We start from the raw sequence: 26,920 nt of genomic DNA on the forward strand, positions 1-26,920 counted from the left end.
ATACAGTTTTGTGACAAAGGTATTATATTAAAACAATCCTAGATCTATCCTATAAGACTTGAGTACTAATAATACTTGGTGGGGATTCTATTAGTGCTAGATGTAAATAGGTGAACTACAGGGCTAAAGTAATACACAATGTAAATTAGCGTTCAGTGTTTTAAGGCTTATTCCCCTCTCGCCAACCTCAGCTGCCCCATTCTGCTAACCCTTGCTCTGTCTCCCTCTAGCACTAAAGGAAATTTCAAATCCTTAACCTACAACACCAACTAAGGCTTCGCTTCATGCTCCATAGACGACCTCATCTCTAACACTCACTTCACTGATCCTGCGACCTCTTGCTCACTTGTTACTGCCTCATACATACATCTAAAGGACATTTTTATGGTAGCTTTTCTCAAGAGTGTGCTACCAGGCCCCCGCAGCCAGCCTCCCAGCTTCACAACCTTTAAGCAGTCATCTTTATGGAGAGCCTTACTCTGTCTACACTTCATTGACCATACTCCTCACCTGTTTCATTCAGCATAGTTTAAGCTCTTCTTGTCTGCACCATAATCTATTTATTTATATAGCGCCACTATGTGTTTTACGTCTTCCCTTAAGATTGTAAGCGGTAACCTGAAGTGTCAATAAAAAAAAGAAAGTAGTGACAACCAAGATATATACATAAAACACACACACACACACACATTTCATCCCATGGTGACCTCATCAGCTCCTTTGGCCTCTAGTACCATCAGTAAGCTGCTGGCTCCCAAGTCTACATTTCCACCCCAGATCAGAGGACGACCCTTCCCTCATGGCTCCTGCCATCCTTCAGTAATCTCATCCTGGATGTCCCAGCTCTTTCTGAAACTCAATGTTTCTAAGACTTAAATCATTGCCCCCCGCCCCCCCCCTCCATCACCCCCTCCTCTTTCTGTTGATAACACTACCCTCTCCTCTGTCCCTCATGTCCACTGACTAGGATTCTTCCTTCACTCCTCACCTTCAGACACTCTCCAAATCTTGCCCTTCCACCTCTGAAACATATCCAAGCAAATCTTACTCACCCCCTTGTAGTCTCTCGCCTTGATTTCTGTAACCTCCTCCTCTCTGGCCTAGCCAACTGCTGCCTTGCTGTTCCTCCATCTATCCTCAATATCACTGCCCACCTTATTTTTCTCTCACGACACTCTCCCTCTCTGCTACACTGATCCCCATGTCCTACCAAATTATATAACTCCTCACCCTCAAGCAATCTCCCCGCCTTACATCTCCAAATCTCTACCCCCATCCTTCCACCCTCCTCCGCCAATGACAACCTCCTCACACACCGATTACCTCTTCCACTCCTGCCTCCAGGACTTCACCTTGGCTGCTCCTCACCTGCAAATTGATCTCTCACCCCCTATCAGATTAGCCTCTACTCTTCAAGCATGCCCTTAAAATTATTTTTTTTTATTTAAATCTATCAGCCCTCTAACTCATTTGCCTCTGCTGCTATCTTCACTACCCCAATTGGTACCAACCTATTTGGGTCTTCCCCTTCATCTTAGGATGTAAGCTCTCACGAGCGTTGGGCCCTCTTTCTCCTTCTACCCTGTGTATCTCTAGACCTGCTTCCCTAACCCTCTTTTCCTAAGCTCAGGCCTACATCATGTTGAACATTAACATCACTCTCACTGTCCCATAAGTAGCTTGATCTGCATTACCAAGTTATCTGTGTGTAATCTATTACTAGATGTCTGGTCTTTGTATGATTATGTGTAGTTTAATAATGTATTATATGATGTCCATTGGTGTATGTGTATTTTATACTACTATAAATTCCATGTATGGCGCTGCGGAGAGTCTGTAGTGCTTTATGAATAAAAAAAAAATTATATAATTAGATTTTTTGGGCTTGTTTCAAAAGGTAAATACTTCATAAGACTATTATAAAACATGGAAATGTAAGAGAATAGCCTGTGCTATATATATATATATTACACACACCTTAGTTGTCAGTACACAATTTTGAGAAGTTTCTTTCTTTTCCTGTTGACTTTAATAAGGGGGGGCACTGTACAAATATCTTTAGATCCCTAAGCTTTGTTTAAAATAAATAATAAACGTGAGACAGGTCCTCTGTATGTACTGCAGTTAATACTTTACAATGTAATATTTCTCATTATTAATACTGAATAAAACATTCACAGCATTCAAAAAAGAAAAAAGACAAAAGTTATTTTAGAAGTAAAAAAATAAATAAATTTGGCAATACACATTTCATTTGTATGATAGAGGTCTAGAAAATTTAGAGAGGGTCATAGAAGATAACAACTTGTAAATATTTTTTTAAGCAAAAGCTCACCAGGGACTCTGGGAGGATATTTATAGAAGTTGCTGCACAGGAAAAAAATGGTGCTGTAACTCCGGGCATTATTCATCAGGGATTAATTTTGTTGAAAATTGCCGACGGAGATTTTATAAAACGATCCTTGATAAATAATGCCCTAAGTAATCTGCTTCTGTTTTCTTTGCGCAGTTTATAAAATCATCATCAGCTATTTATATAGCGCCACTAATTCCGCAGCGCTGTACAGAGAACTCACTCACATCAGTCCCTGCCCCATTGGAGCTTACAGTCTAAATTCCCAGACAGACAGACAAGAGTCAATTTGATAGCAGCCAATTAACCTACTAGTACTTTTTTGGAGTAAAATGAAAGCAAAAATCTGATTTCCCTGTGCACCAGCTTTGATAAATGGCCCCATCTATGTTTTGCTGGCTATGGATACAAGAGATCTTCAATAAATACATGGGATTTACTACATTTGTCAATTAAGCCAGCAATTCCACAACTATTTGTTCTACATACCATCACAGTTAAAATGGAATTACGTATGGAATACTGCTTCAGTGCATCCAATCACAACTCACAAAAGCTGTCATTGGTTGCTATGAGTAAAATAATTTATTTAACCAAGTTATTATATTTGGACTGGATATGGAGGCAACAAGCAGTACCAGTTTCCAATAGATTTTCTCTATTGGAAACTGGTACTGGTACTACTTCCACTTCTCGAGTTGCTGATCCAGCATATACCATGAAAATGAAAATCTTCCTCACCCCCTCCTTTCCAGTAAATGTTTCAAACATGTAGGTGCTCTCTGGATGCAAAGCAATATATTAAGTGCAGCTAATTTCAATCAAGTATGGGAACACTAGTCAGAAGCAAATAAAGTGTTATAATTGTATTGACTTTTTTTGCTACTAGGTCCAAGTTTATCATTAAAGTCAATGAAGCAGAGGATCTATGGCGAGAGATACACTATATACTTCCGGAGAACACAGCTGCCCAAGCACCACTACTTGCCATCTCTGCATTGCTTCTCATAACTGTAAACATGTAGGTGGACCCTTAATTCTGCTTCCACCGGCCAAAAGTTGTTATCCCTCCCCTGAATAAAAAACAAGATTTTTAATTTGTTTCTTATGTAGGGGATAGGATACCCATTTTTTAAACAGTTAAAGTGATTTAGCTCCTGTATGTGTTTTCTGATGCGCAACAAGAACTGATTTACTGATAAAACACTTGCCACATTCTGAGCAGACAAACGGTTTATCTCCTGTGTGAGTCTTTTGGTGCCGGAAGAGGTCAGAGCTGGTGATAAATCCTTTCTCACAATAGGAACAAGAAAAAGGTTTTTCTCCCGTATGGATTCTCTCGTGCGTAGCAAGGTTGGATCTACTGGCAAAACATCTCCCACATTCGAGACATGCAAACGGCTTCTCTCCAGTGTGAATTCTCTGATGTTTGACAAGGTTTGATTTCATGCCGAAACATTTCCCACAGTCTGCGCAAGAAAACGGCTTCTCTCCCGTGTGAATCCGTTGATGTTTAACAAGATTTGACTTCATGCCAAAACATTTCCCACATTCAAGGCATGAGAATGGCTTCTCACCTTTGTGAATTTTCAGATGTTTAACAAGATTTGCCTTCATGGCAAAACATTTCCCACATTCAGAGCATGAAAACGGCTTATCTCCTGTGTGGATGCTCTGATGTGTTTCAAGAATTGATTTATTGGAAAAAGACATCCCACACTCAAAGCATGAAAAGGATTTCTTTCCTGTGTGAATACGCTGATGTGCGATGAAAACGGTTTTACTGGCAAAACACTTTCCACATTTAGAACATGAAAACGGTTTGTCTTCTGTGTGCATTCCCTGTTGTACCACAAGTTGGGGTTTAGGCGTGAAATATTTGTCACAATCGGAACACAAATGTATATTTTCTCCTATGCGAGTCCCCTGATGTACAAGAAGATTGGAGTTGTAACTAAAACATTTTCCACACAAGGAACATACAAACATCTTTCCCTCTATTGTATCCTGTTGGTGTGCATCTACAGCCTTGTCAGAGAATGTTACATGGCTGGAGGGACCAGACAATATCTCTGGACTATGAATTACAGAGATTACATTTGGACCATTTTCTTCATAATCTGGAGAGAAAAAAGAAAATATGACGTTAGTCACATTTACCTGAGTAATCACCACTGACCCCGGGGGTTAAATGTGTACCAAAGTAGCCCCAATCCTTTGGAATGAAGTAAATATAACCAAAAAGATCAAATTTTAGATCATATATATACTGATTCTATAACACTCCAAAATAATTAAAGTAGCGGTTCACTGGAGGTGGAAAACAAACTTCATGCCTGCAGTTGTTGCTGTAAACTTAAAGCGTATTTCAGAGGCATCACTTTAACACCCACATTCTACAGCTGAAGGCCTAGCAATAAACAACAGGGAATTTTCTTGTAGAACACACTGTCCCAATGAGGAACTATGCAGTTATTTGGGAATTGCAGATCTCTAAAATTTAGATTTAATCACAATTTACAGACAACCCATTGTTCCCTGAGCTATGTGTCGATGACAAACATTAATATCAATCAATATTGCTATGTTGCAAGTTTCATGGTCTGCAAGAGGAAAGGTCTGTCCTCATGACCAACCAGAGGAGAAATTACATGCAGAGGAGCAGAAAATCATTGTCCAATGGGCACAGTCCAATCTAATCCTGATTTCAGACTCGGGATGAACAACGGGATCTTCTTTCCCTACTGAGCCATCTGCAAGGGCTTTCCACTCTATTTCATTGTATTTTTGTTATAAAAACATGAAAAGGACATAAACGGTACATGCCCTGTGACTAACACAAATGAGGAATGTGATGAAATGCTATATGGAGAATGTCCACGTCCACCAGATACCTCATCTGGCATAGGGCACAAGGATGTGCCTAGTTTCTTTATGTGCTCGGGGCACCCTCTAATCGGTAGCGGGAGATGTGATCTCCATGATGTGTCAAATGTCATTTTCATGTTTTATTGTCAAAATATACCTGAAAAAGGCTGTTAATCACTAATGTTAGCTATAATGTCACATACCTGTGGTTCTGAATGTACATGCTGCAAAATTAGTGGCGCTATGTAATATCTTCATCATCATCATCATCATGTTATTTATAATGTTATATATTCAGTTCTGAAAGACCATGGTCATCTAGTATTGTACTTAGCTGCGAGTTGTACTGCATTACACGGGCACAGGGACAGTAGTATGAAGTGCAGGACTTTGTGAACTAGCAGTCGGGTTCCCTGGGGCTGGTGATACTTGGCAGCTGACCAGCAGTTTTTGAAGAAAATTGTTCCTTCATGCGCCCGCCGAAAGCAAGGTGATGCTGGGGACTGACCGCTGGCATGTCTGACAAGGGGAAAGCAGTGTACCAACAGATAGGTGTGCAATAATCAAAGCATCCAATGACTTACACTTATTCATGTAATGTATAAACCTTATGTGTCTGGATTGTTTCATATTGTGTGTCATATTGCTAGTTAAATGTATATTAACCACTGGAGTGATTTAGCTCATCTAAATAAACTGCATAAATTTCAATGAGATATCTGCCCTACTGTAAAGTAACCCTATACGTAATGACGCAGGGGGCTGAGGTCAGCCCAAAAACATCCCGAATAACTGGCGCCACACTATACATAGGTATCATCCCGGTAGGCCCCGTTATAGCGACAGTAGTGTCTGCACATAGGACTGAGCAGATAATTACAGGGGAAGGACAGGTGAGGAGAACAGGAGTCTAATAGGTTCCTGACTCCACCACTGGTCAGATGTTTCCTCAGTAGTGTGCAGAGTACAGTGTATGATAAGAGGCTGTTGTAGTGGCTGGACAAGGAGAACATGCGACTCCTCTCTGTATTTAGTGATTATTACTCACCTGCGCTGATCTCTACCGGAGTTTCCTCTTCCTTAATATTCACATATATGTCGGCTTCTTCCTTAGTTTGTGGTACAACAATAACTTTCACATCCCCTAAGGTTTCAGCCTAAATGGTGCACAGGAAAAGAACATAAATACTCCCTTGTAGGCTAACTAATACCACCGCCTGATACCTAAGGATGGACGTTCCGCCAATCTTATCTATATGTACCTGAACGTTATGTGAGGTACTCTGATCTTCCTTTGGAGATTGCTGTGAATAACGAGGACGGGAACATCCCTCTGGTGTACTTCTGTTACTGGATCCGTCTGCAGGGAACACACAATGACTGAATATAATCTGGTTCATTAGAGTATGTGTATATTAGAGACAATTTTACAGTTATCGGTCTTGTCCTGACTTCTAAAACTATCCATCCATTTGGCAGTAAATTAGGGGTACAAAGCAACCGCCAATTGCAATCACAATCTGATGGGGTTGTGTTGTATATCAGACATTGTCCGGGTGCTCTAGTGGAGACCCACAGGTTGGGGACAAATGGCCGGATATTTCCTGTTATGTCAACAATACATGTAGCCAACTGAACCAAGACATTTAGTCACATGACCTTTACTCAGCCCAATCTTCAACAATGAGCCAATAGCCAATTATTGTTATCTGAATTGTTATGCCAGACATCTAATTATTGAAGGAAATATTTACTGTGGGCTGGTTTTATTTTATTTAATGTGCTAAAAGGGCCGCTCAAGGTTCATTTCCAAGCCATCATACAGAGATTCCTTCCTTCACACTCGATTGTAGCAAACAATACAGCTTTCGGATGGAGCAGTGTTCTTGTAGACATGTAGGATAACATGGTGCGGGACTAATTACCTTAACTGAGCACTGCACCGGCCCCGCCGACTCACAAATTCTTAATGGCGAGCAGCTAGACTGAGATGGCACATCATCGCGCTCAGTAATCGGTGTCGGACCAATGCTTGTCTAACATGACCCCCACTCTACCTGAATATATTTATTGTAGTGCTAAATTGCTCTTTATTCATTGATAAATTGACTGCATTTCTGCACAAAATATCATATAGTAGAAATGAATACCATGCTCTTACCTGGTTGTTCATTTTTGATCATCACATCTTTGCAAACACCTTTGTGGCCTACAAACTTCCAAACCTGCGAGAGAAATAGACATAGACATCCTGACACCTTATAGGAACCTGACACACACAATGATACAGTCATCACCCAGACACATCCCCTGGTGTTACTGTATAATGTGCCGCATGTGCTCACCTCTCCAGTCAGCAAGTGAATTACTTTATTGCTAAGCTTTAGAATCTTTTTGTCGTTGTTTTCATGCCTCAGGGAGTCAGACACTGCACTGCAGTCTTGGTTCCTTCTAGATCTTTCCGATACATTGGGACTGATCCTGTGAGCAACAGGTTCACCAGATTTCTTCACGACTATAAAGTCCTGTATTTCAAGAAACACATTTTGTTATGCTATATACAAATAAGTAATATGTTTCTTGACCAACACCCAATTGCTTACTGAAGCAATTAAAACCAGGGTGACCGTCAGTTTTTAAAACTCTAGACTCAACTTATACCTCACCATATCTACTATAACAATAACATATTCAATGAAGAAATAACATCACTAGCCTCTGTGTTATGCCCTCCCAACACTGCACCGCTCACATTGCATATATAAATAGTTAATGATCTATAGTTGGCTTTAAGATAATAGTGATTCTATGGTGACATTCCCAGAATCCTTCACCTCTCCAGTCAGGTTCCTGTTTTATTAATAGAAAAAACAGTGATGTCACTTTAACATTCCCAGAACACCAAACCTTTCCATTCAGGTCTCGGTCTAACAGAGATAAGCGTGATCTCACTGTGTTTTGTTAACAGACATAAGCGATGTAACAACGGAATTCCCAGAATCCCTCACCTCTCCAGTCAGCAGGTAGATAATCTCTAGGGTGAGACTGAATATCGTCTTAGTCATGTGACTCCTGGCCTTCTCCATCCTGACTGATGGCTGAGGTCCAAGCAGAAGGCACTGATCTTTAGGTAACCTCTGTAAGTAAACATATATATTATACTGATTCATGTACATTGGATGATTCTAAATCATGACATATGTTATCATAAGTATAACAAATGTCTAACATGCCTCTCAAACCCAGAAACAACAACTGCTTGAGGACCTTGGTAATGCCAGAGTCAGCTGGATAACCATCTAAGGCAGGGGTGGCCAGGCTTTTGGACTCAGTGATCTACTCTAAACAACAAAAATATTTTGCGTTCTACCATCGAGGATCACAAACATGGTCCAGTTACATATACTGCTCTAGCAACAGTCTTGCAGTGATCTACCAGCTAATTGGCTGAGATTTACTGGTAGATTGCGATCTACTGTTTGGCCACCTCTCATCTAAGGTTTTTCCTCTCTCCTGGTCAAAACAATTCAGATGTCTACACTCTCCTTCAGTGTCTTATACCATATGATTTTCTAACAAAGGAAGTAGTTTAAGCTGCCTGGAGACTAAGTTTCAGTGACAAAGGAAATTCTTACACTTCTTTGCCTCTCCTATTCCAGACAACTGGAAACCGTCCATTCCAAGTACTGACCCAGCATAGCTTGGTTCCCAGCAGGCCCAAATCCCAATCACATATGGTAAAGATGTGGTTGCTGCATACACTTTGTTCACTACACCTAACATCAGAGCATCTGTCCCTCCACCAGCAGATGCTGATGTCCAGGATTACTCAGAACCTGTGAATTATTCCTGCCATTCCAGACCTCAATACAGTACAGCCTTTATTCCCCATGTACCAGCTCCTTGGTAGCAGCTTCTGTTTCCCTAGACCAGTGATGGCTAACCTGTGACATTCCAGGTGTTGTGAAACTACAAGTCCCAGCATACCCTTCCAGCAATAAGCTGCTATATATTGGCAAAGCATGCTGGGACTTGTAGTTTCACAAATACCTGGAGTGTCACAGTGTAGTCAACACTGCCCTATACAATACCGGCCTGGTTCCTTGTCTTAAACCTGTGAGGAGAGCTGTGAGTACAGAGACAAAGAGCTGCCCACAGTGTGAGCAGCCTCTCTACAGCTGCTATGAGGGGCTTCCGGTTACATAAAGGAGATGTTCCTGTATGTTAGTTAGCACAAGGCACATTTTCTAATCCCCTTGGCGAGCTGTATTTGACCACAAAATGACAAGTATCAGCAGCATTTATTGGGTACATAGATTCTGAAAGACTCACTGTAATCTATTAGCTGCATTTGGCACATCACAGTTTGTCTTACTCTGCTTGGTTCTTCCTATGTGACTGTTAAGAATAATTCCTTAATGGCTATACCACATTAAAGTATTTAAATAGAGAGTTACCTCAGCAAATCATCTAATCAGTGCTAATTAATATAGTGTATTACCACTAAAAGGGTTACACATAGGTAGTATGCGCAGTCAGATCCCTATTTGCTGCAGAAGGGATTCAAATTGAAGGGGGTTGCCCAAAAGTAGGCAAACAAGTATGGTTTAGATGAAAATTTAAGCAAAATGTAAAAGATGCATTAACTACTGGATCAATTGTCCAAATAAAATTAGAACTACTCCAAACATGATAATGCTGAAAATTGTTCTGGATTGTTTTTCAGCAGAAAACAAAAACACAATAAAAAAATTTGTCTGCTGATCACAGAGAACACTACAGATATCCTGAATTTTCACATCCACCCTACATCCCTCTGCCTGGTCTCCCAGCACTGTCTCCACTACTCCTTCCATGCACTCTGACCTGACTCCCCTCTGCCTGGTCTCCCAGCACTGTCACCACTACTCCTTCCCTGCACTCTCACCTGACTCCCCTCTGCCTGGTCTCCCAGTACTGTCTCCACTACTCCTCCATGCACTCTCACCTGACTCCCCTCTGCCTGGTCTCCCAGCACTGTCACCACTACTCCTTCCCTGCACTCTCACCTGACTCCCCTCTGCCTGGTCTCCCAGCACTGTCACCACTACTCCTTCCCTGCACTCTCACCTGACTCCCCTCTGCCTGGTCTCCCAGCACTGTCACCACTACTCCTTCCCTGCACTCTTACCTGACTCCCCTCTGCCTGGTCTCCCAGCACTGTCACCACTACTCCTTCCCTGCTCTCTCACCTGACTCCCCTCTGCCTGGTCTCCCAGCACTGTCACCACTATTCCTTCCCTGCACTCTCACCTGACTCCCCTCTGCCTGGTCTCCCAGCACTGTCACCACTACTCCTTACCTGCACTCTCACCTGACTCCCCTCTGCCTGGTCTCCCAGCAATGTGACCACTACTCCTTCCCTGCCCTCTCACCTGACTCCCCTCTGCCTGGTCTCCCAGCACTGTCACCACTACTCCTTCGCTGCACGCTCACCTGAGTCCCCCCTGCCTGGTCTCCCAGCACTGTCACCACTACTCCTTCCCTGCACCCTCACCTGACTCCCCTCTGCCTGGTCTCCAAGCACTGTCACCACTACTCCTTCCCTGCACCCTCAGCTGACTCCCCTCTGCCTGGTCTCCAAGCACTGTCACCACTACTCCTTCCCTGCACCCTCAGCTGACTCCCCTCTGCCTGGTCTCCCAGCACTGTCACCACTACTCCTTCCCTGTACTCTCACCTGAGTCCCCCCTGCCTGGTCTCCCAGCACTGTCACCACTACTCCTTCCCTGCACTCTCAGCTGACTCCCCTCTGCCTGGTCTCCCAGCACTGTCACCACTACTCCTTCCCTGCACTCTCACCTGACTCCCCTCTGCCTGGTCTCCCAGCACTGTCACCGCTACTCCTTCCCTGCTCTCTCACCTGACTCCCCTCTGCCTGGTCTCCCAGCACTGTCACCGCTACTCCTTCCCTGCACTCTCACCTGACTCCCCTCTGCCTGGTCTCCCAGCACTGTCACCACTACTCCTTACCTGCACTCTCACCTGACTCCCCTCTGCCTGGTCTCCCAGCACTGTGACCACTACTCCTTCCCTGCCCTCTCACCTGACTCCCCTCTGCCTGGTCTCCCAGCACTGTCACCACTACTCCTTCCCTGCACTCTCACCTGAGTCCCCCCTGCCTGGTCTCCCAGCACTGTCACCACTACTCCTTCCCTGCACCCTCACCTGACTCCCCTCTGCCTGGTCTCCCAGCACTGTCACCACTACTCCTTCCCTGTACTCTCACCTGAGTCCCCCCTGCCTGGTCTCCCAGCACTGTCACCACTACTCCTTCCCTGCACTCTCACCTGACTCCCCTCTGCCTGGTCTCCCAGCACTGTCTCCACTACTCCTTCCCTGCACTCTCACCTGACTCCCCTCTGCCTGGTCCCCCAGCATTGTCTCCACTACTCCTTCCCTGCACTCTCACCTGACTCCCCTCTGCCTGGTCTCCCAGCACTGTCACCACTACTCCTCCCCTGCACTCTCACCTGACTCCCCTCTACCTGGTCTCCCAGCACTGTCACCTCTACTCCTTCCCTGCACTCTCACCTGACTCCCCTCTGCCTGGTCTCCCAGCACTGTCTCCACTACTCCTTCCCTGCACTCTCACCTGACTCCCCTCTGCCTGGTCTCCCAGCACTGTCACCTCTACTCCTTCCCTGCACTCTCACCTGACTCCCCTCTGCCTGGTCTCCCAGCACTGTCACCACTACTCCTTCCCTGCACTCTCACCTGACTCCCCTCTGCCTGGTCTCCCAGCACTGTCACCTCTACTCCTTCCCTGCACTCTCACCTGACTCCCCTCTACCTGGTCTCCCAGCACTGTCACCTCTACTCCTTCCCTGCACTCTCACCTGACTCCCCTCTGCCTGGTCTCCCAGCACTGTCACCACTACTCCTTCCCTGCACTCTCACCTGACTCCCCTCTACCTGGTCTCCCAGCACTGTCACCTCTACTCCTTCCCTGCACCCTCACCTGACTCCCCTCTGCCTGGTCTCCCAGCACTGTCACCACTACTCCTTCCCTGCACTCTCACCTGACTCCCCTCTGCCTGGTCTCCCAGCACTGTCACCACTACTCCTTCCCTGCACTCTCACCTGACTCCCCTCTGCCTGGTCTCCCAGCACTATCTCCACTACTCCTTCCCTGCACTCTCACCTGACTCCCCTCTGCCTGGTCTCCCAGCACTGTCACCACTACTCCTTCCCTGCACTCTCACCTGACTCCCCTCTGCCTGGTCTCCCAGCACTGTCACCACTACTCCTTCCCTGCACTCTCACCTGACTCCCCTCTGCCTGGTCTCCCAGCACTGTCACCACTACTCCTTCCCTGCACCCTCACCTGACTCCCCTCTGCCTGGTCTACCAGCACTGTCACTACTACTCCTTCCCTGCACTCTCACCTGACTCCCCTCTGCCTGGTCTCCCAGCACTGTCGCCACTACTCCTTCCCTGCACTCTCACCTGACTCCCCTCTGCCTGGTCTCCCAGCACTGTCTCCACTACTCCTTCCCTGCACTCTCACCTGACTCCCCTCTGCCTGGTCTCCCAACACTGTCTCCACTACTCCTTCCCTGCACTCTCACCTGACTCCCCTCTGCCTGGTCTCCCAGTACTGTCACCACTACTCCATGCACGCTACCTAAATCCTCCCTATCCAGCTTCCAAGCCATGACCCCAGTAACACTTCCTTCCGACTAGTCACTTTACAAAACACATATTAACTCATTAACGTTACATACCTCAATGTTTGCTATACAAAGCCAGCAGCAGGCTGAATAGTGACGTCACTAACAGTGGCCGAGAGACCGCAGAGAAACACGGGAAATGTAGTTCTCCCTTTAGCCAAACACTAGAGCTACAACTATAATCGCTGCTCGATGTCGTCAATAAATAAAAAGATAATAATAAAACCGACCGTGTTCTGAGGACTATAATTGATGTATACACAGTTGCTATAGAAAAGAACCTGAGAGAATATGTATTTGAAAGTTTGATTAATCCATCCAGTCACCCTTCAGATGTGTACTCAGCTACTATGTTAAAAGAGGAAGATCCCCTTTATCACTAAGGAAAAGTCGGTGCATACAGTAGACATGAGGTGAGTGTGGCTTTATATGCTTCACAACAGGACAACATTTGGAGAGTGTGGCCATGCAAATGAATGGCTGTACCTTTATGTCTGTTTTCCTTTCTTATATAGGGCTTTGTCTATTAAAGGGTGTAAATAACTCTACATTGAAACAGGGGGTTTTCGTCCTATCTATCAAGGGGTCAAGAAAGCTCCTGCCAGCGATAAGTTATGCTGGGTTTCAATGTAAATTATGGGTATGGCCATTTAACATGGACTGTCACAATCCTCCATCTCAGGATGGTGATTACAAAATTCATTATTATTTCAATAGTTATTAAAATAATTTTTTTTTTTACTATTTAATTTTGTTCTTATTAGTAGAATTGAAAGTCCAAGTGTACTTTCCTGAGCGGGCTAGCTGGGTCACACATGCGCATATACCCCTATACTGGCTCGGCAAAGCAGTACGTTAAGGCTCACCGCTCCTAGCAATGCTTTATTGATAAATTTGGTCAATAACAACTTTTCTGTCACCATAATAAGCAGTGATAGAAAATCAGCCTTATTGCTGCTTTTTAATAAATAGGCCTGATAATATTATATGTATAAGTAGCACAGTGTGACTGGATCACTCAACTAAAATAATAAAAGCTTTAAACAGCATGCCTTGGCATACATGGGTATGCTGGCACTTGTAGTTCTACAAGTGGATCATACCTATACACTTTAAGATTGGCATGGCTCTGTGGAATCACGAGTGTACCAGCAAAATATACAGATTTAATGATTTAGGCTTCATTATTCCATACGTAATGCCGCAGGGGAAGAGCCCTAGTGCTTTCAGTAAGGCTGGGTACACATTACATGGTTTTCAGGTGATTATCGGGCCAATCAAACGATAAACAACCATGTGGCCTAACATTGCATTAGTGTGTACGCTGCAGTGATGAACGAATACTGTTCCAAAGCACAAACGATAAAATCTTATCGTTTGATTTGATTTTTAAAGTGGACTAAAATGTCTTGCAACAATGGAATGATTTTGTTCCAATTGTGCAGTGTGTCTGCACTCACAACCGGAAGTGTCCATAGATCTATATGGAGTGGGCAGAGTCAGGATCTTTTCAGCCAATGATTATAACAGATGAAGAGCACAGATCTGAAGGCAAATCGTGTATAGTATGTACACATGAATCGCCATGCTGATCAGGACTTTTTTATTTTTTTTTAAAGTGCAGGTAAAATCGTTAAGGATACTGGATCGGGAGAAATTCTGTATATAGTGTGTACCCAGCCTTAGAGGCTGTTTTCTTCTAGGGAGGGCAATCTAATTTTTTTATTTGTTTTTGCAGGCCCGCTTCCCCTACGGATTTCAATCCCATGATTCAACACCAACAGGCTAGACCTGGATGACGTGATTGGGGGACCAAATGCTGTTGGTTTCCCTGTTCTAGTGTCACCAGCTCAGCCTCTTTTTATTTTAAAATTTAGCAGCCATGGCCCCTAATATAGACTGCATATAAAAAAAATTTTTAACCCTTCCTTGTCTTCCTACATGCATACAGTATGCACCACTTAATAAAAGTAGGTCTGTGCTACATTATATATACACAAAGGTCACTTCCAGGACAGTCACCCAGGAGATAGATTGTAATATTATTATTATAGTATAATATTGTTTTTATAGATATATTCTCTGATGACTACGATGGACAAGGACAGGAATCACATGACTGAGATGATATTAAATCTCACCCTGGAGATCATCTCTCTGCTGACTGGAGAGGTGAGGGATTCTGGGAGTGACACAGTGACCTCAATACTATCTTATTCACGAACCTGCATTATGTGGTTCAGATAATACCCAAGGGTAGTTGTTGCTAGAAATGGTACAGGCAGACATTCAAAATATTTGTATCCATATAGAAATTTACTGACGAGTAGCAACCTTTACACTAACATTATTATGTTATGCCAATAATTAACCTTACACAGTCTAACACTGGTGTGGTGTACATCTATTTGTAGTATAGTATCACAAATATTTTTACTGACCACTATTTTATTACTGATAGGTTTCCAAAATGTTTACTGACCATTAGTTAAGTAACTGACTGTTGTCCAGCCTCCATTCAGATAGAAGGAATGTATTTAGTTATATTAAGACGTAGTGGGAGGTAGATATGTTTGGTTTTATTGAAAACACAGACATTCATTCATTTATACAGTTAGTACAAAGTGATAAAAGCAAGGTTTTAGTGTCAGTAAATATATTTTTGCAGGATATATACTACATTTATCAAACCATCTAATGTCCGTTTATACCGACATGGAAAACAAAATGAGTTTAACATATTTTTTAATTGGACACAAAACACAGTGATTTTTCTCATGTCTCACATTACACAGGATTACACTGCAGTGAGAAAAAACGTCAGTGAGCGTGTGTCATCCAGCATCAGCTCCCATGTGTCAGGAGGACGGAGCAGGACCCAGAGCCCCATCATGGAACCTCCACCTCACTCACTGATTCATGAGAGAAACAATGACCAGAGGATTCTAGAACTCACCAACAAGATCATTCAGCTGCTGACTGGAGAGGTGACTGCTGGGAATGGGACATTATACAGTAACACCAGGGGATGTGTCTGGGTGATGACTGTATCATTGTGTGTGTCAGGTTCCTGTAAGGTGTGAGGATGTCACTGTCTATTTCTCCATGGAGGAGTGGGAGTATTTAGAGGGACACAAGGATCTGTACAAGGACGTCATGATGAAGAGTCACCGGCCCTCCAGACCTCCTGGTAAGAGGATGAATAATGAGAATAGAGTCTCTGCAGATGCCTTTGCAGGTCACTTATACACACATCCTCTGATAGAACCTGTGTATACAAATTATGATGTCACTGTGTGTGTTTCCTACAGATGGATCCAGTAAGATAAATACACCAGAGAGATGTCCCAGTCCTCTTTATACACAACATTGTACAGAGGAAGATCACCATGTCCCACAGGATTGTCAGGTAGAAGGATACTAATGAAGTCTGTGTAGTAGCTGGGTTGTTATGTTATAAACAGCGGTCACCATTTCACAGACAAGGATGAGAGCCACATTTGTACTTCAGGGGGCCACACCATTTATTTTTTTTGCTTTTTCTCTCTGTATCGCTTTCCTGGGGAAAAATTTTTTTTTTTTTATACACTAACCAAGCGACTTTTACATGTTGTTTTTATTGGAGTAGATAGGGCTTCTGTTGGTGCCATATTAAAGTAAATAGATTGTTAATTTATGGGCAGTATACAGAGAAAACCTTGCTTTTCCTTAATTCTTCTCTTAGATACTTGAAATTTAACCCATGGGATAACAAGATAACTCCTTGTTTTATTCTGGAGCTTCTAGCAGTTAGAGATAACATGCAATAACATAGATTTGGATGTCACACGTTTTTCTACCACTAGGAGCAGTATGACAGATATGATCTTGTTTTCTAGTTATGATGCATGGGGAGAGCAGCTATGAGATATATTCCCCATGTAAGAAGAAATCAGGGACTGCGCTAAATAATGTAAGATAAGCACCAACTCTCTTCAAAATTAGATTCGTAGCACAAATCCTTACAAAGTAAAATAATACATTTATTTATCGCAATATGATATATAATACATAAATAACACTATATATATATATATATATATATATATATATATATATATATATATATATATAAAAAAAACTGTAATATAATTGCAATTCACATATTGTGTCCGTCTCTGAATATAACTATAATAATTTCTGATCTTAATATATTGTAATGATCAGATTTTCAGTGTTCAATCTGGATCCTCATCACAAAGTATTGTTGCCGGGAATAAGATGTATAATGTCTCCTAATTACTTCATGTGCGGTTCCGTTTGAATATGGAAAGGGGAAAACATCACCCGCTATGTGATCCTCCACAGGCTCGATATCAATACAGGGGTTTTCTTAGTACAATGTAGAAGCGCTGCATCCGCACATTGATTCAGTTGTTCTACAGGTAATTGCTCCATGTTTTTTATAGATTACTGCTGTCCAGTCTGTGTGTAACCAGCCGCTAGCAGGCTCTAGCGCTTAAGCCTGATGAATTTCTGTGTTGTATTCATTCAGCCGCCCAAACAGTTGTTGCTTTCCAATATGAGTTCTGCCGTCAAGAGGCAGTTTGGTAGACTTTCATCCATTGTTTCATTAGTCTTTATTGAGACTATATAAATGGTTTCTAGTGCGTTATTTTAAGCATATTATGCACCACTTTGTAGTAGTTTTAAAACAGAGACTTTCGCAACACCTCGACGCGCGCAATACTGCACTTTTATCAACGGAAAAGTCTACGGCAGTGCTCCGTAAGCGGTGTGCCATGAGATGTTGCTAAGTGTGCCATGGTGACAGTGGCGGAACTACCGGCTCTGCGGCCGGTGCAATGCACAGGGCCACGTGGAGAAAAGGGCCCAGGGGTGGATTAGCCAATTCCTGCGGGATCAGCCCTGGGCTGATTCATCCCTGCCCTTCCCACTCCCCACCGCCTCTCTTTACCTCTTTCCCCTGCTCCCGGCAGTGTGCACTAAGTGGGATGCCTCCTTCCTCTGATTGCAGGATCAGTGTTACAAACTGTTCCTGAGACATTTTGAATCTGAAAGTCGCCCGTACCCCCTGTGTCCCGTAGAGTCCACACACAATCTACTTGTACGAGGTGTAACACGTGCAACATCAGATGGGGCTTTGGCTGCAGCCGAGCTTCCAACAGGATTTGATGTGTGTAGCAATCATACAGGAAAACCAATCGCATCCAATCTGTCAGGGGTTTCTTCCTGACCTATCAAGGTATGTCAAATGTTTAAATAAATTATCGTGCACACAGCACTTTTCAATGCCACGAAAAAAACGAGTATCACACTAAAGCTGGGTACACACTACAGAAATTTCAACAAACTTTTTATGCCGAGTGATTTTACATGCGATCGATGTTCCGATCGCTCGGTCCATGGACTGCATACACACTAGCCTTGTTTAGGATGATAAAGGGAAGAGCGGACGTCCCTTTAGCGACTTTTTACAGCCATGTTGTTGTGAGCAATGACTGTAATTTCATACTCACTGTTGTGGATCGGTCGGAAGTTTATACACACTACACAGCGGAAACGAGATTGGAACAAAAATATTAAACGGTACGACCAACCAATTGAGGCGACAATCGTCCATTTGGGCAGACTTTCCACCATCGTGTCACTGCACACACTGACCCGACTTTTGAACGAGCGATCGTATGTCGGCTGATTGAGCAGATTATTGGACGAAAACCGTGTAGTGTGTACCCAGCTTAAGGAATGTGTGACGTGACAATAGGAAGATATTTGAAAGGTCAATAAAAGAATGCTGCCTAGCCTGCTGGAGCATTAAGGAGTGTTTCAACATAATACTTGCTAAAATACATACACAATTTGCTACAGTACTCTCTTGATGTGCAGCCATGTTACCTATCTCTGTATGCACTTTGTAATTCCTGCTCTTTTTGTATAATTTTGCTTATGGTGTGCCCTGGAATTCTGGGAAGGGGTTTAGGTGTGCCGAGGATGAGAGAGGCTTGTGAAGCACTGGTATACAGTATAGACATCTATGTGTTTAAGTACGCATAGACCAGGCAGGTATTTCCTTAATGAGCACAAATGTGTTTCTCAAATCAAACATTAGATTACAAACAAAGTAAAAGGAGAAGCGACAGTATACAGAAAAACATTTTTTGTTGTATCTATCTATTAGCATCAATGTATTTACTTTTACTATAGCTAAAATAAAGTTCATATAAGGTGATCCCTATTGTTCAATTGATTTTACAATACCCATCTATAATACCATTTTGTTACATAAAATATTTAGAAGGATATTGACATTTATTTAATGCAATCTCTTATCTTAATGCAATCACATATTTTATAACAATAAATAAATATATATATTGTTTGTTATAAAATATGTGATTGCATTAAGATAAGAGATTGCATTAAATAAATGTCTATATATATATATATATATATATATATATATATATATATATATATATTCAAAACATACATATACTCATAAATCAATCCTATTCCAAGTAAACAATATAATAAAGCATATATATAATACAAAGATTGTAATCTAAAAAGTTATAATTTATATATCTCGGCATAATTTAATTTATTTCAGCCTTCTGTGTATAACATCTAGACAGATATTTTTGTTTTTTAATGAAATATTTTTATTGTTTTGTTGGGGGGTTTTTTCTCTTCAAAAAAGAGGAATAAACAAACATGCAAAATAAAAAAAACATACAAAGAAAGTATAACTCAGTCAAAATCAGTAGAATTATCCATATAACTAGAATACAAATTACATCATATGTGCTAAACTCGTTCAGGATTATGAATCAAACAAATGAATGACCACCCGGATATAAGATGAGGGCACACGTTTAACCCCATGAGCCATAGTGGCGTAGTTTGGGAGACCATGCATGTTACCATGTATGTGACAATTCACATTAAACGTTTAACATTTGACCTGGGGATCTGTAAACTTAGGTATTCCAGATCCACTGTCTCGGGGAATCAAGTGTGTATGAGGACCCAAGCCATCTATATCATATGGCCTCAAATTTATTTAGGGCCTGCCTGTTGGTATATACAAACTAGACAGAATCCAAGTCTAAGCATTCTTTTAAACCATCAGGTTATAATGTGTTAACATGATAAATCCAATAAGATTATCTAATTCTTAATCTGTTGTATCCATCAGCCCCTCTATTAGTGGGGGTGATTGTTTCAAGTCCTATCAATTTAATTCCCTTAGGGTCACTGTTGTGTTTCTCTACAGTTAGTCTTCTTACATTTAAATATCTTGTCCTCTATTCTAAAAAGCGAATCCTTAATTTCCTAGTGGTTCGTCCAATATATTGAAAGCCACAAGGACACTGTAGTATATAAATAATGTAATTTGTATTCCAGTTAATGAGGGATTGAATAGAAAAATGTCTCTTGTTAGTAAAAGACTCAAAATGATCCTGTTGTTTATAACTACATGTTATGCATTTCTTACCCCAACATTTATAGCATCCTATCAGGTTTGTTGGTTTTATAAACCAATTATGGATCTTATTACACTGAAGAGAAATAGCTTTTTCTTTGAAATTACTTGGGGCCAAGAAATTGCCAAGGTTTTTAGCTTTTTAAAAAAAAAAACACTTTTGTTCTTCGTCCCAAATCAGATTTCAACAAAGGATTTAAGTGTAGAATATCACAATTATGATTAATGATCCTTTTTATTTTGTTCGGACAGTTGTTAAATCTTAAAACATAAACAAGGGGTACTGTTAAAACCAGACTCTGTATCTTCATTATTAATTATTATGGCTTTTAATAGAATTTAATAGAATTTATTTATTGGGAAACATGTTTTAAGGTTTGTTGTTAAAGGAGTCAATCAAGTTTGATGCTTATTCCACAAACTTGTTATCAGTGGAACAATTTCTCTGTAGTCTTTTAAGTTGGTGGTATAACTTAAAGCCACTTTATTTGATGTTTGCTGTGAAAATGTATAAAGTTGCTCGTAGACACTTCTTTCTGACAAGTACAGGTTTGTATATAATTATTTTCAAATTGCAGTGTTATGTCTAAAAAAAATAAGCGGAAGCATCTGATATCCTTGTAAAAGTGACCTATATAGAGATTGGCGAAGCTCGGAGGCGAACCTGGTCCCCATCGCCGTGCCTTGTGTTTGTAAATAAAATTTACGGTCAAAAATAAAATAATTATGTGTCATAATAAACTATGGATAACACAAGAACATTCAAATGATCAATTGAGGTACTATTATATTGATCTAAGTAATATTTAACCGCCACTGTGCCTTTATCAGGTGGGATATTAGGGTAAAGTGACTGCATCACACATAAAAAAAACAAAAAATGTGAATGTATCGAATAAGTTGTAAGAATTGTGAGGTGTCTCTGATGCGAGTGGAAAGGAAGGTGGCTAAAGTTTGGAGAAATGAGTCGACATAAAAGGTGAGGTAACCAATGCCAGAGACGATGGGCCGTCCAGGGGGGTAAGTGAGGGAGTTATACAGTTTTGGGAGATGGTGGTAGGTTAAGGTAACTCAATATTTTGGATAAAGAAAACCTTTAACTTCTTTGTTAATAATTCCTTTATCTAATAAATCAGCAAGATCTTTTTGATATTGCTCAGTAGGGTCTGCAGGTATAGTTTTATAAAACTTTTATCTGTTAGCAGCCGTTTGGCTTCTAATAGGTAGTCATCCAAATTTTGGATGACCTTTCCACCACCCTTATCTGTCGCTGGCACAGAGATCCATTGGGCTTAAGCGCTAGAGCCTGTTAGTAGCTTATTACACAGACTGGACAGCAGTAATCTGTAAACCATGGACCAATTACCTGTGGCACAATTAAATCAATGTGCGGAATCAGCTCTTCTACATTGTACTAAGAACACCCACATATTGATATTGAGACTTTGGAGGATCACATAGCGGGTGAGATTGTATCCTTTCCTGTTTCCATATCCAAATGGAACCGCAAATGAGGTAATTAGGAGACGTTAGCCATCATATTCCCTGCAACAATACCTTGCTATGAGGATCCAGATTGGAGTTTTTATATATATATATATATATATATATATATATATATATATATATATATATATGTATGTTGGTGTTATTTATGTGTTATGTCCCTGATTCTTTATTATATTGTTATATCATTTTATATGTGACGTCTGCAAAAACCTCGGAGAATAGCATCTTATTCTGTGCTAAGTAGCCATATGGTATTTTATGTAGTAAAGATTAGCTCCCAAGATAATTATTCCACCCTGTGTTTGCTGGCCCAGCTGGTTTCATGCCAGTGTCCCAGCACATAAATAGGTGGGAAACTTTTCTGATAATTCCCATGTGTCTACTGAGTGATCCAGTGGGATGGCACACAATCTCCATTGACTTGTGAGCCAGGTGTCCCGTGGCTCTCAGAAGATCTAAGCTGCAGGAGTGGATGTGCCGGGGATCTTTTATGGATTATGGATCAATGTTACATTTATGACATTTTCTGACATTTAGGCAGATAAGCTGGATGATGTGAGACTTGTTATTGTCTCAGAGATTGACAGTGCAGAAGAGACATATTGGCAACAGTGTAAGGAGGAGGATGTTCCTGCATCTATCTGTACCGGTGAGTAATGATAACTAGTTACTGGAAAGGGCCAGTTCCGAAAATCAAAATTCTACAATACTGTTTCATGATGTTAAGCTCCTGCAAATGCCTATATGGGTTGTGTTCTAACTCACTGTTACATCTGATTATAGTCATAATTCTTTTTATAATACATAGTGTAGCTACAAAATAAAAGATTGTCAAATGCAGTACACGCATTAAAGGATAAGTCCACCTACTTTGTAAAAAGGGCTCCTGTATTATATATAATTGTTGGTAAGAAAGGGCCAAGTCCCAACGCTGTGAGTATAAATGTATTTATTTTCATATTCATGTATTGATTTCTGATGCAATAGTCATTTGTTGGAGGAAGCTTTTTTTTGTGTAACCTTTCTAGAGGAAATCCCAATTAGGCTAATAAGCCCTTTTTTCGTCTGTGAGTGACCAGCAATTGAATACACAGCAGAGGGTAGTTACCTGTGTCCTGTCTTGTTAGAAAGATATACAACCTATATAAATAATGTAAACTGCAAGTGAATTCGGAGACTACAGATTGATGTGAAATGTGTAAGTTAAATTGTGTTAAATGGAAGATTATAGAATATATTGCATCCTGATGCTAATTATTGAATTTTATATATCAAATGTTGCGGTGCTAGCTAGGACAGTGGCTAGGTTACCTCCTGCCAGGCTATGGCTGCAAAACTGTATATAAAGAGTTATGTTTTACCATGTAATTTATCATTCCATCTGTAACTTCTGGAGAATCACCAGTACCTCAAACTGGTGTGTAAAAGTCAGGACTCTTGAGCAATAAACCATCACTGCTTGAAGATTCTGCCTGTGACTATTACCTGCTGTATCCTGTGACCAACAGATAAAAAAGAGTTCTAATCCGTTCCCCGTGTCTCCTGTGTTGAACCTAGCGTCTCTGTGTCATCGCTCTGCCCACTACCCAGCAGTCCTGATCCATAGTACGTTGTCAGGTAGTACCAGTTAGTCCACGGCAAAAAGGCATTACAGCAGCTATAGCAGCTACCCCAGAAGTAAGCAGTTCTGGGTGATGCAAAGGAGCCCAGTGGTGGCAGCCAAATTCTCCTACAATTATTTCACGGTTGGCATTCACAGTCGGCAAGTGTCTGGTGGTAAGGTAACACCAGTGAGCGGTCAGTAACAGCTGGTTACTGACTGTGAGAAGGAAACCGCAATAAACTGCAGGAAGAACGTCCCTCTTTTCCTCTTCCTCCTACAGACTGGGTGGCAAAGAAAGAAAATCCTGCTACAATACGAATATGCTTTGCTATATATTACTATTTAGAAATATATATAAAAAAAAAATGTTCAAGCATATAATATATATATATATATATTTTGAACTGAGCGGTTAACTTATTTATTGAGTGGCCCATGTCTTTAAAACCATGGGACACGCTGTCAAAGAACCAGAGCTGCTTAGACCTTCAAGGGAAGGCAACGCTATACATCTTACCCTTCACAAAACATTTTGAAATCGGGTTTATCTTTTAATGTTCAGGGCAGAATGTCATTCAATTTACAGAGATGCTTTTTTTTTTACACTGTAAACATGTACTTTAATCTGATGTGTTGGGGACTCGTACAGTAAAATGTAATTCTCTACACATAAGGTATTAAAGAATAAACAAATGTGCAACCAAAAAATGAAGCAGATAATATTTGCATCTTTGGTGCCTGCAATTCCATGCATCTGAACCCGCCATAAACCGCTTTACCCTTCTAGTGTCTTATTACTGACTCCCAATTTCTGACTCTTCTAGCCTATGTTATTAAAGATTGGGGTGCTCATCTTCAGGTCGTTAGTCCACTTCTGTGATAATTACAACATCAATTATGCCAACAGGAAACCAAGGGAGAATGTCGGAATCCTGTACTGGAGGAGAAATGAAAGAGAACGATACTTCTGCGTCTCCTGTTTTGGGGTCAGGTAAGTGAGCTCCTCCTGTAGGTGGGTAGGAAACCATAAATATCAACTCCACATGGGCTGCATCCACCCAAATTGAGTCTCTTTAATTCCTAATGTTGTTCGTTAAATGATTACTGATATAAGTTGGGGTTTAAAAGGGGTATGTAGTGTGATGTTGGTATTGGATAAATGTTTAGTGAGACTATATGAAATATCATGATATTATTCAATTATTTTGTTAAATATATAATCCTCAATTTCTTGAGGTTGTGAGTAACGGAGGTTGTATGTAACCTTAAATGCTTTAATTGCAGCATCTTTTTGATTTGAATGTAACACATTGTATAGCCTGACTATCTTTTTGTCCTTGAGTGTTTTTTTTATTTGTTTTTGTAATCGATAGTACTGTTTTTTTACCAGGTGTAAAAAAATAAAACATTTAAAGCACTTCTCATATATCCTTTTTGTTTTCTTTTGCCCTACAGATTGTGAAATGAAAGACAAACCTAATAACACCCAAAATGTGATTCAGTTTAGTTCTGTATTGACGGATCACTCTCACGAGCACGGAGTGGATTTTTTAGAAAGCTCATTTATATGTTCAGAATGTGAGAAATCGTTTTTTAGTAACAAAGATCTTATTAAACATCAGCTCACACACAGAAAAGACAAAATGTTTACATGTGCTCAGTGTGGGGAGCAATTTAGTAGGAACACTGACCTCAACGCTCACTCCAAAATCCACGCAGGATCCACACCATTTACATGCTCTGAATGCGGGAAACATTTCCTGTTTAAATCACAGCTGACACACCATCGGAAAGTGCACACGTCCGACAAACCGTTTGAATGTTCTGACTGCGGCAAATGTTGTAAGAGAAAATCTGATCTTGCTGCACATCAGAAAAGTCACACTGGGGAGAAGCCATATCTGTGTTTTGAGTGTGGAAAAGGTTTTAGGCAGAAATCCAACCTGGTCCTACACCAGAGAATTCACACAGGAGAGAAGCCCTTTGACTGTCCTCATTGTGGAAAATGTTTCAGACAGAAATCAGACCTTGTTAAGCATCAGAGAACTCACACAGGGGAGAAACCATTTGAATGCTTGGACTGCAGGAAGTGTTTTAGCCATAAATCAGATCTTGTTGTACATCAGAGGATTCACACCGGGGAGAAACCTTTTGCTTGCTCTGAATGTGGGAGATGTTTTAGGCAGAAATCGGATGTTGCTAAGCATCTGCTCACTCACACAGGAGAGAAGCCGTTTGCCTGTTCCGAATGTGGTAAACGGTTTCGAAAAAAATCTTATCTTGGGATACACAAGCGAATCCACACAGGTGAAAAACCCTTTTCATGTAGTGAATGCAGAAAATGTTTTACGCGCAAGTCATATCTTGCTGTCCATTGTAAAACCCACGAAGATAAAAAAACATAAAGAGCATCTTTTGTATCCCTTGATTATCTTTATTTCTTACCTATGTCATTGCAAATGTTATTTTACCCTCTGTCACAATGATGTACTCCACCATGGGCACAGACTGTCTGTTATAAAGCTGCATGTTTAATGAGTACATATCTCACAGAAAACCGTATATGGAAACCTCAGTTAGTGTCACTCAGAATTAAAAGGGAAAAAAATGGAAAGCTATAAATTTGCTTTATTAATCATTTCATTTATTTAAAAATATTATGCTCAACATTGGTAAGTTGATGAGTTGAGCATCGGTGCCTTCTATGTTCGATCCTGACCAGGAACCTATGTTTGTGTAATTTGTATGCGCTCTAGAGATTCCCGTGGGCTTCATACAGGTATATCGATTTCCTTATAGAGTCCAGAGACATACATATGAGATATATATATATATTTTTATTTATTTAATTGTCAAATGATTTATTAATATTTTAGTGATTATGATGTAATCTTTCAAATATAAATAATGCCTTTTGGTAATTAAAATCACAATCGCACTATAACTTATTTATTGTTTCTAACTGAAATGTTGTTTTGAGTAAATGTTATGGTTTATGTATTTCGTTATGGAATCCAATGATTTCTAATGGTCTGATGTTTGACTATAAATGTACCTGTTTTGAGAACAAAATCTTCTGGTTCGGTCAGGAAAAGAACATTGAATGTATTTACTATTTTGTGAACAATGTATAATTTAGACCGGAATGCTAAAATAAAAATGTATTTTTATCATAATAAGCAAGTCATCCTAGTGAATTAATCAGTAAATTGAAAAAAAAAAATGTTTTTAGAGGTTTGTAAACGTTACTAAGGGCAGCAGACATCATATCCCCATATTAATGTTGAAAGAAGCACTTTTAAGTGAGAAAAAGTTTGATCACTTTCACTTCTAATGAGTACATTTGTAAACTGACTTGTTAGAAATAAAGTTGTACTTTGTATTTA

The 26,920-nt window shown here is 40.9% G+C and overlaps 2 protein-coding genes across 2 annotated transcripts; one reads left to right on the top strand and one right to left on the bottom strand.

Annotated features, from left to right (window-relative positions):
• Nucleotides 1–907: 907 nt before the first annotated feature.
• Nucleotides 908–13,053, bottom strand: LOC142159898 (uncharacterized). Its single transcript, XM_075214757.1, has 7 exons — nucleotides 12,988–13,053; nucleotides 8,230–8,358; nucleotides 7,567–7,746; nucleotides 7,383–7,446; nucleotides 6,484–6,581; nucleotides 6,270–6,378; nucleotides 908–4,473 (listed from the first exon to the last, which is right to left on the bottom strand). Exons 2-7 carry the CDS (start codon nucleotides 8,305–8,307, stop codon nucleotides 3,494–3,496), a joined length of 1,509 nt encoding a protein of 502 aa, XP_075070858.1. The 5' UTR covers nucleotides 8,308–8,358; nucleotides 12,988–13,053; the 3' UTR covers nucleotides 908–3,493.
• A 44-nt stretch (nucleotides 13,054–13,097) lies between these two features.
• On the top strand, nucleotides 13,098–26,920 carry LOC142159927 (uncharacterized). Its single transcript, XM_075214811.1, has 7 exons — nucleotides 13,098–13,346; nucleotides 15,007–15,105; nucleotides 15,729–16,123; nucleotides 16,245–16,342; nucleotides 22,469–22,580; nucleotides 24,442–24,525; nucleotides 24,990–26,920. Exons 3-7 carry the CDS (start codon nucleotides 16,039–16,041, stop codon nucleotides 25,937–25,939), a joined length of 1,329 nt encoding a protein of 442 aa, XP_075070912.1. The 5' UTR covers nucleotides 13,098–13,346; nucleotides 15,007–15,105; nucleotides 15,729–16,038; the 3' UTR covers nucleotides 25,940–26,920.

Source organism: Mixophyes fleayi, chromosome 6 (genome assembly GCF_038048845.1).
Source record: "Mixophyes fleayi isolate aMixFle1 chromosome 6, aMixFle1.hap1, whole genome shotgun sequence".
In the NCBI taxonomy this organism is placed as follows: domain Eukaryota; kingdom Metazoa; phylum Chordata; class Amphibia; order Anura; family Limnodynastidae; genus Mixophyes; species Mixophyes fleayi.

What these genes read in the sequence shown, in the direction of transcription:
- LOC142159898 (XM_075214757.1), bottom strand. Translation starts at nt 8,307, where the DNA reads ATGGAGAAGGCCAGGAGTCACATGACTAAGACGATATTCAGTCTCACC. An exon ending in GATCAAAAATGAACAACCAG is followed by an intron (nt 6,582 to 7,382) that starts GTAAGAGCATGG and finishes TGTTCCCTGCAG; the next exon opens with ACGGATCCAGTAACAGAAGT. An exon ending in GTACCTCACATAACGTTCAG is followed by an intron (nt 6,379 to 6,483) that starts GTACATATAGAT and finishes TGCACCATTTAG; the next exon opens with GCTGAAACCTTAGGGGATGT.
- LOC142159927 (XM_075214811.1), top strand. Translation starts at nt 16,039, where the DNA reads ATGGAGGAGTGGGAGTATTTAGAGGGACACAAGGATCTGTACAAGGAC. An exon ending in ATGTCCCACAGGATTGTCAG is followed by an intron (nt 16,343 to 22,468) that starts GTAGAAGGATAC and finishes TCTGACATTTAG; the next exon opens with GCAGATAAGCTGGATGATGT. An exon ending in TCCTGCATCTATCTGTACCG is followed by an intron (nt 22,581 to 24,441) that starts GTGAGTAATGAT and finishes TTATGCCAACAG; the next exon opens with GAAACCAAGGGAGAATGTCG.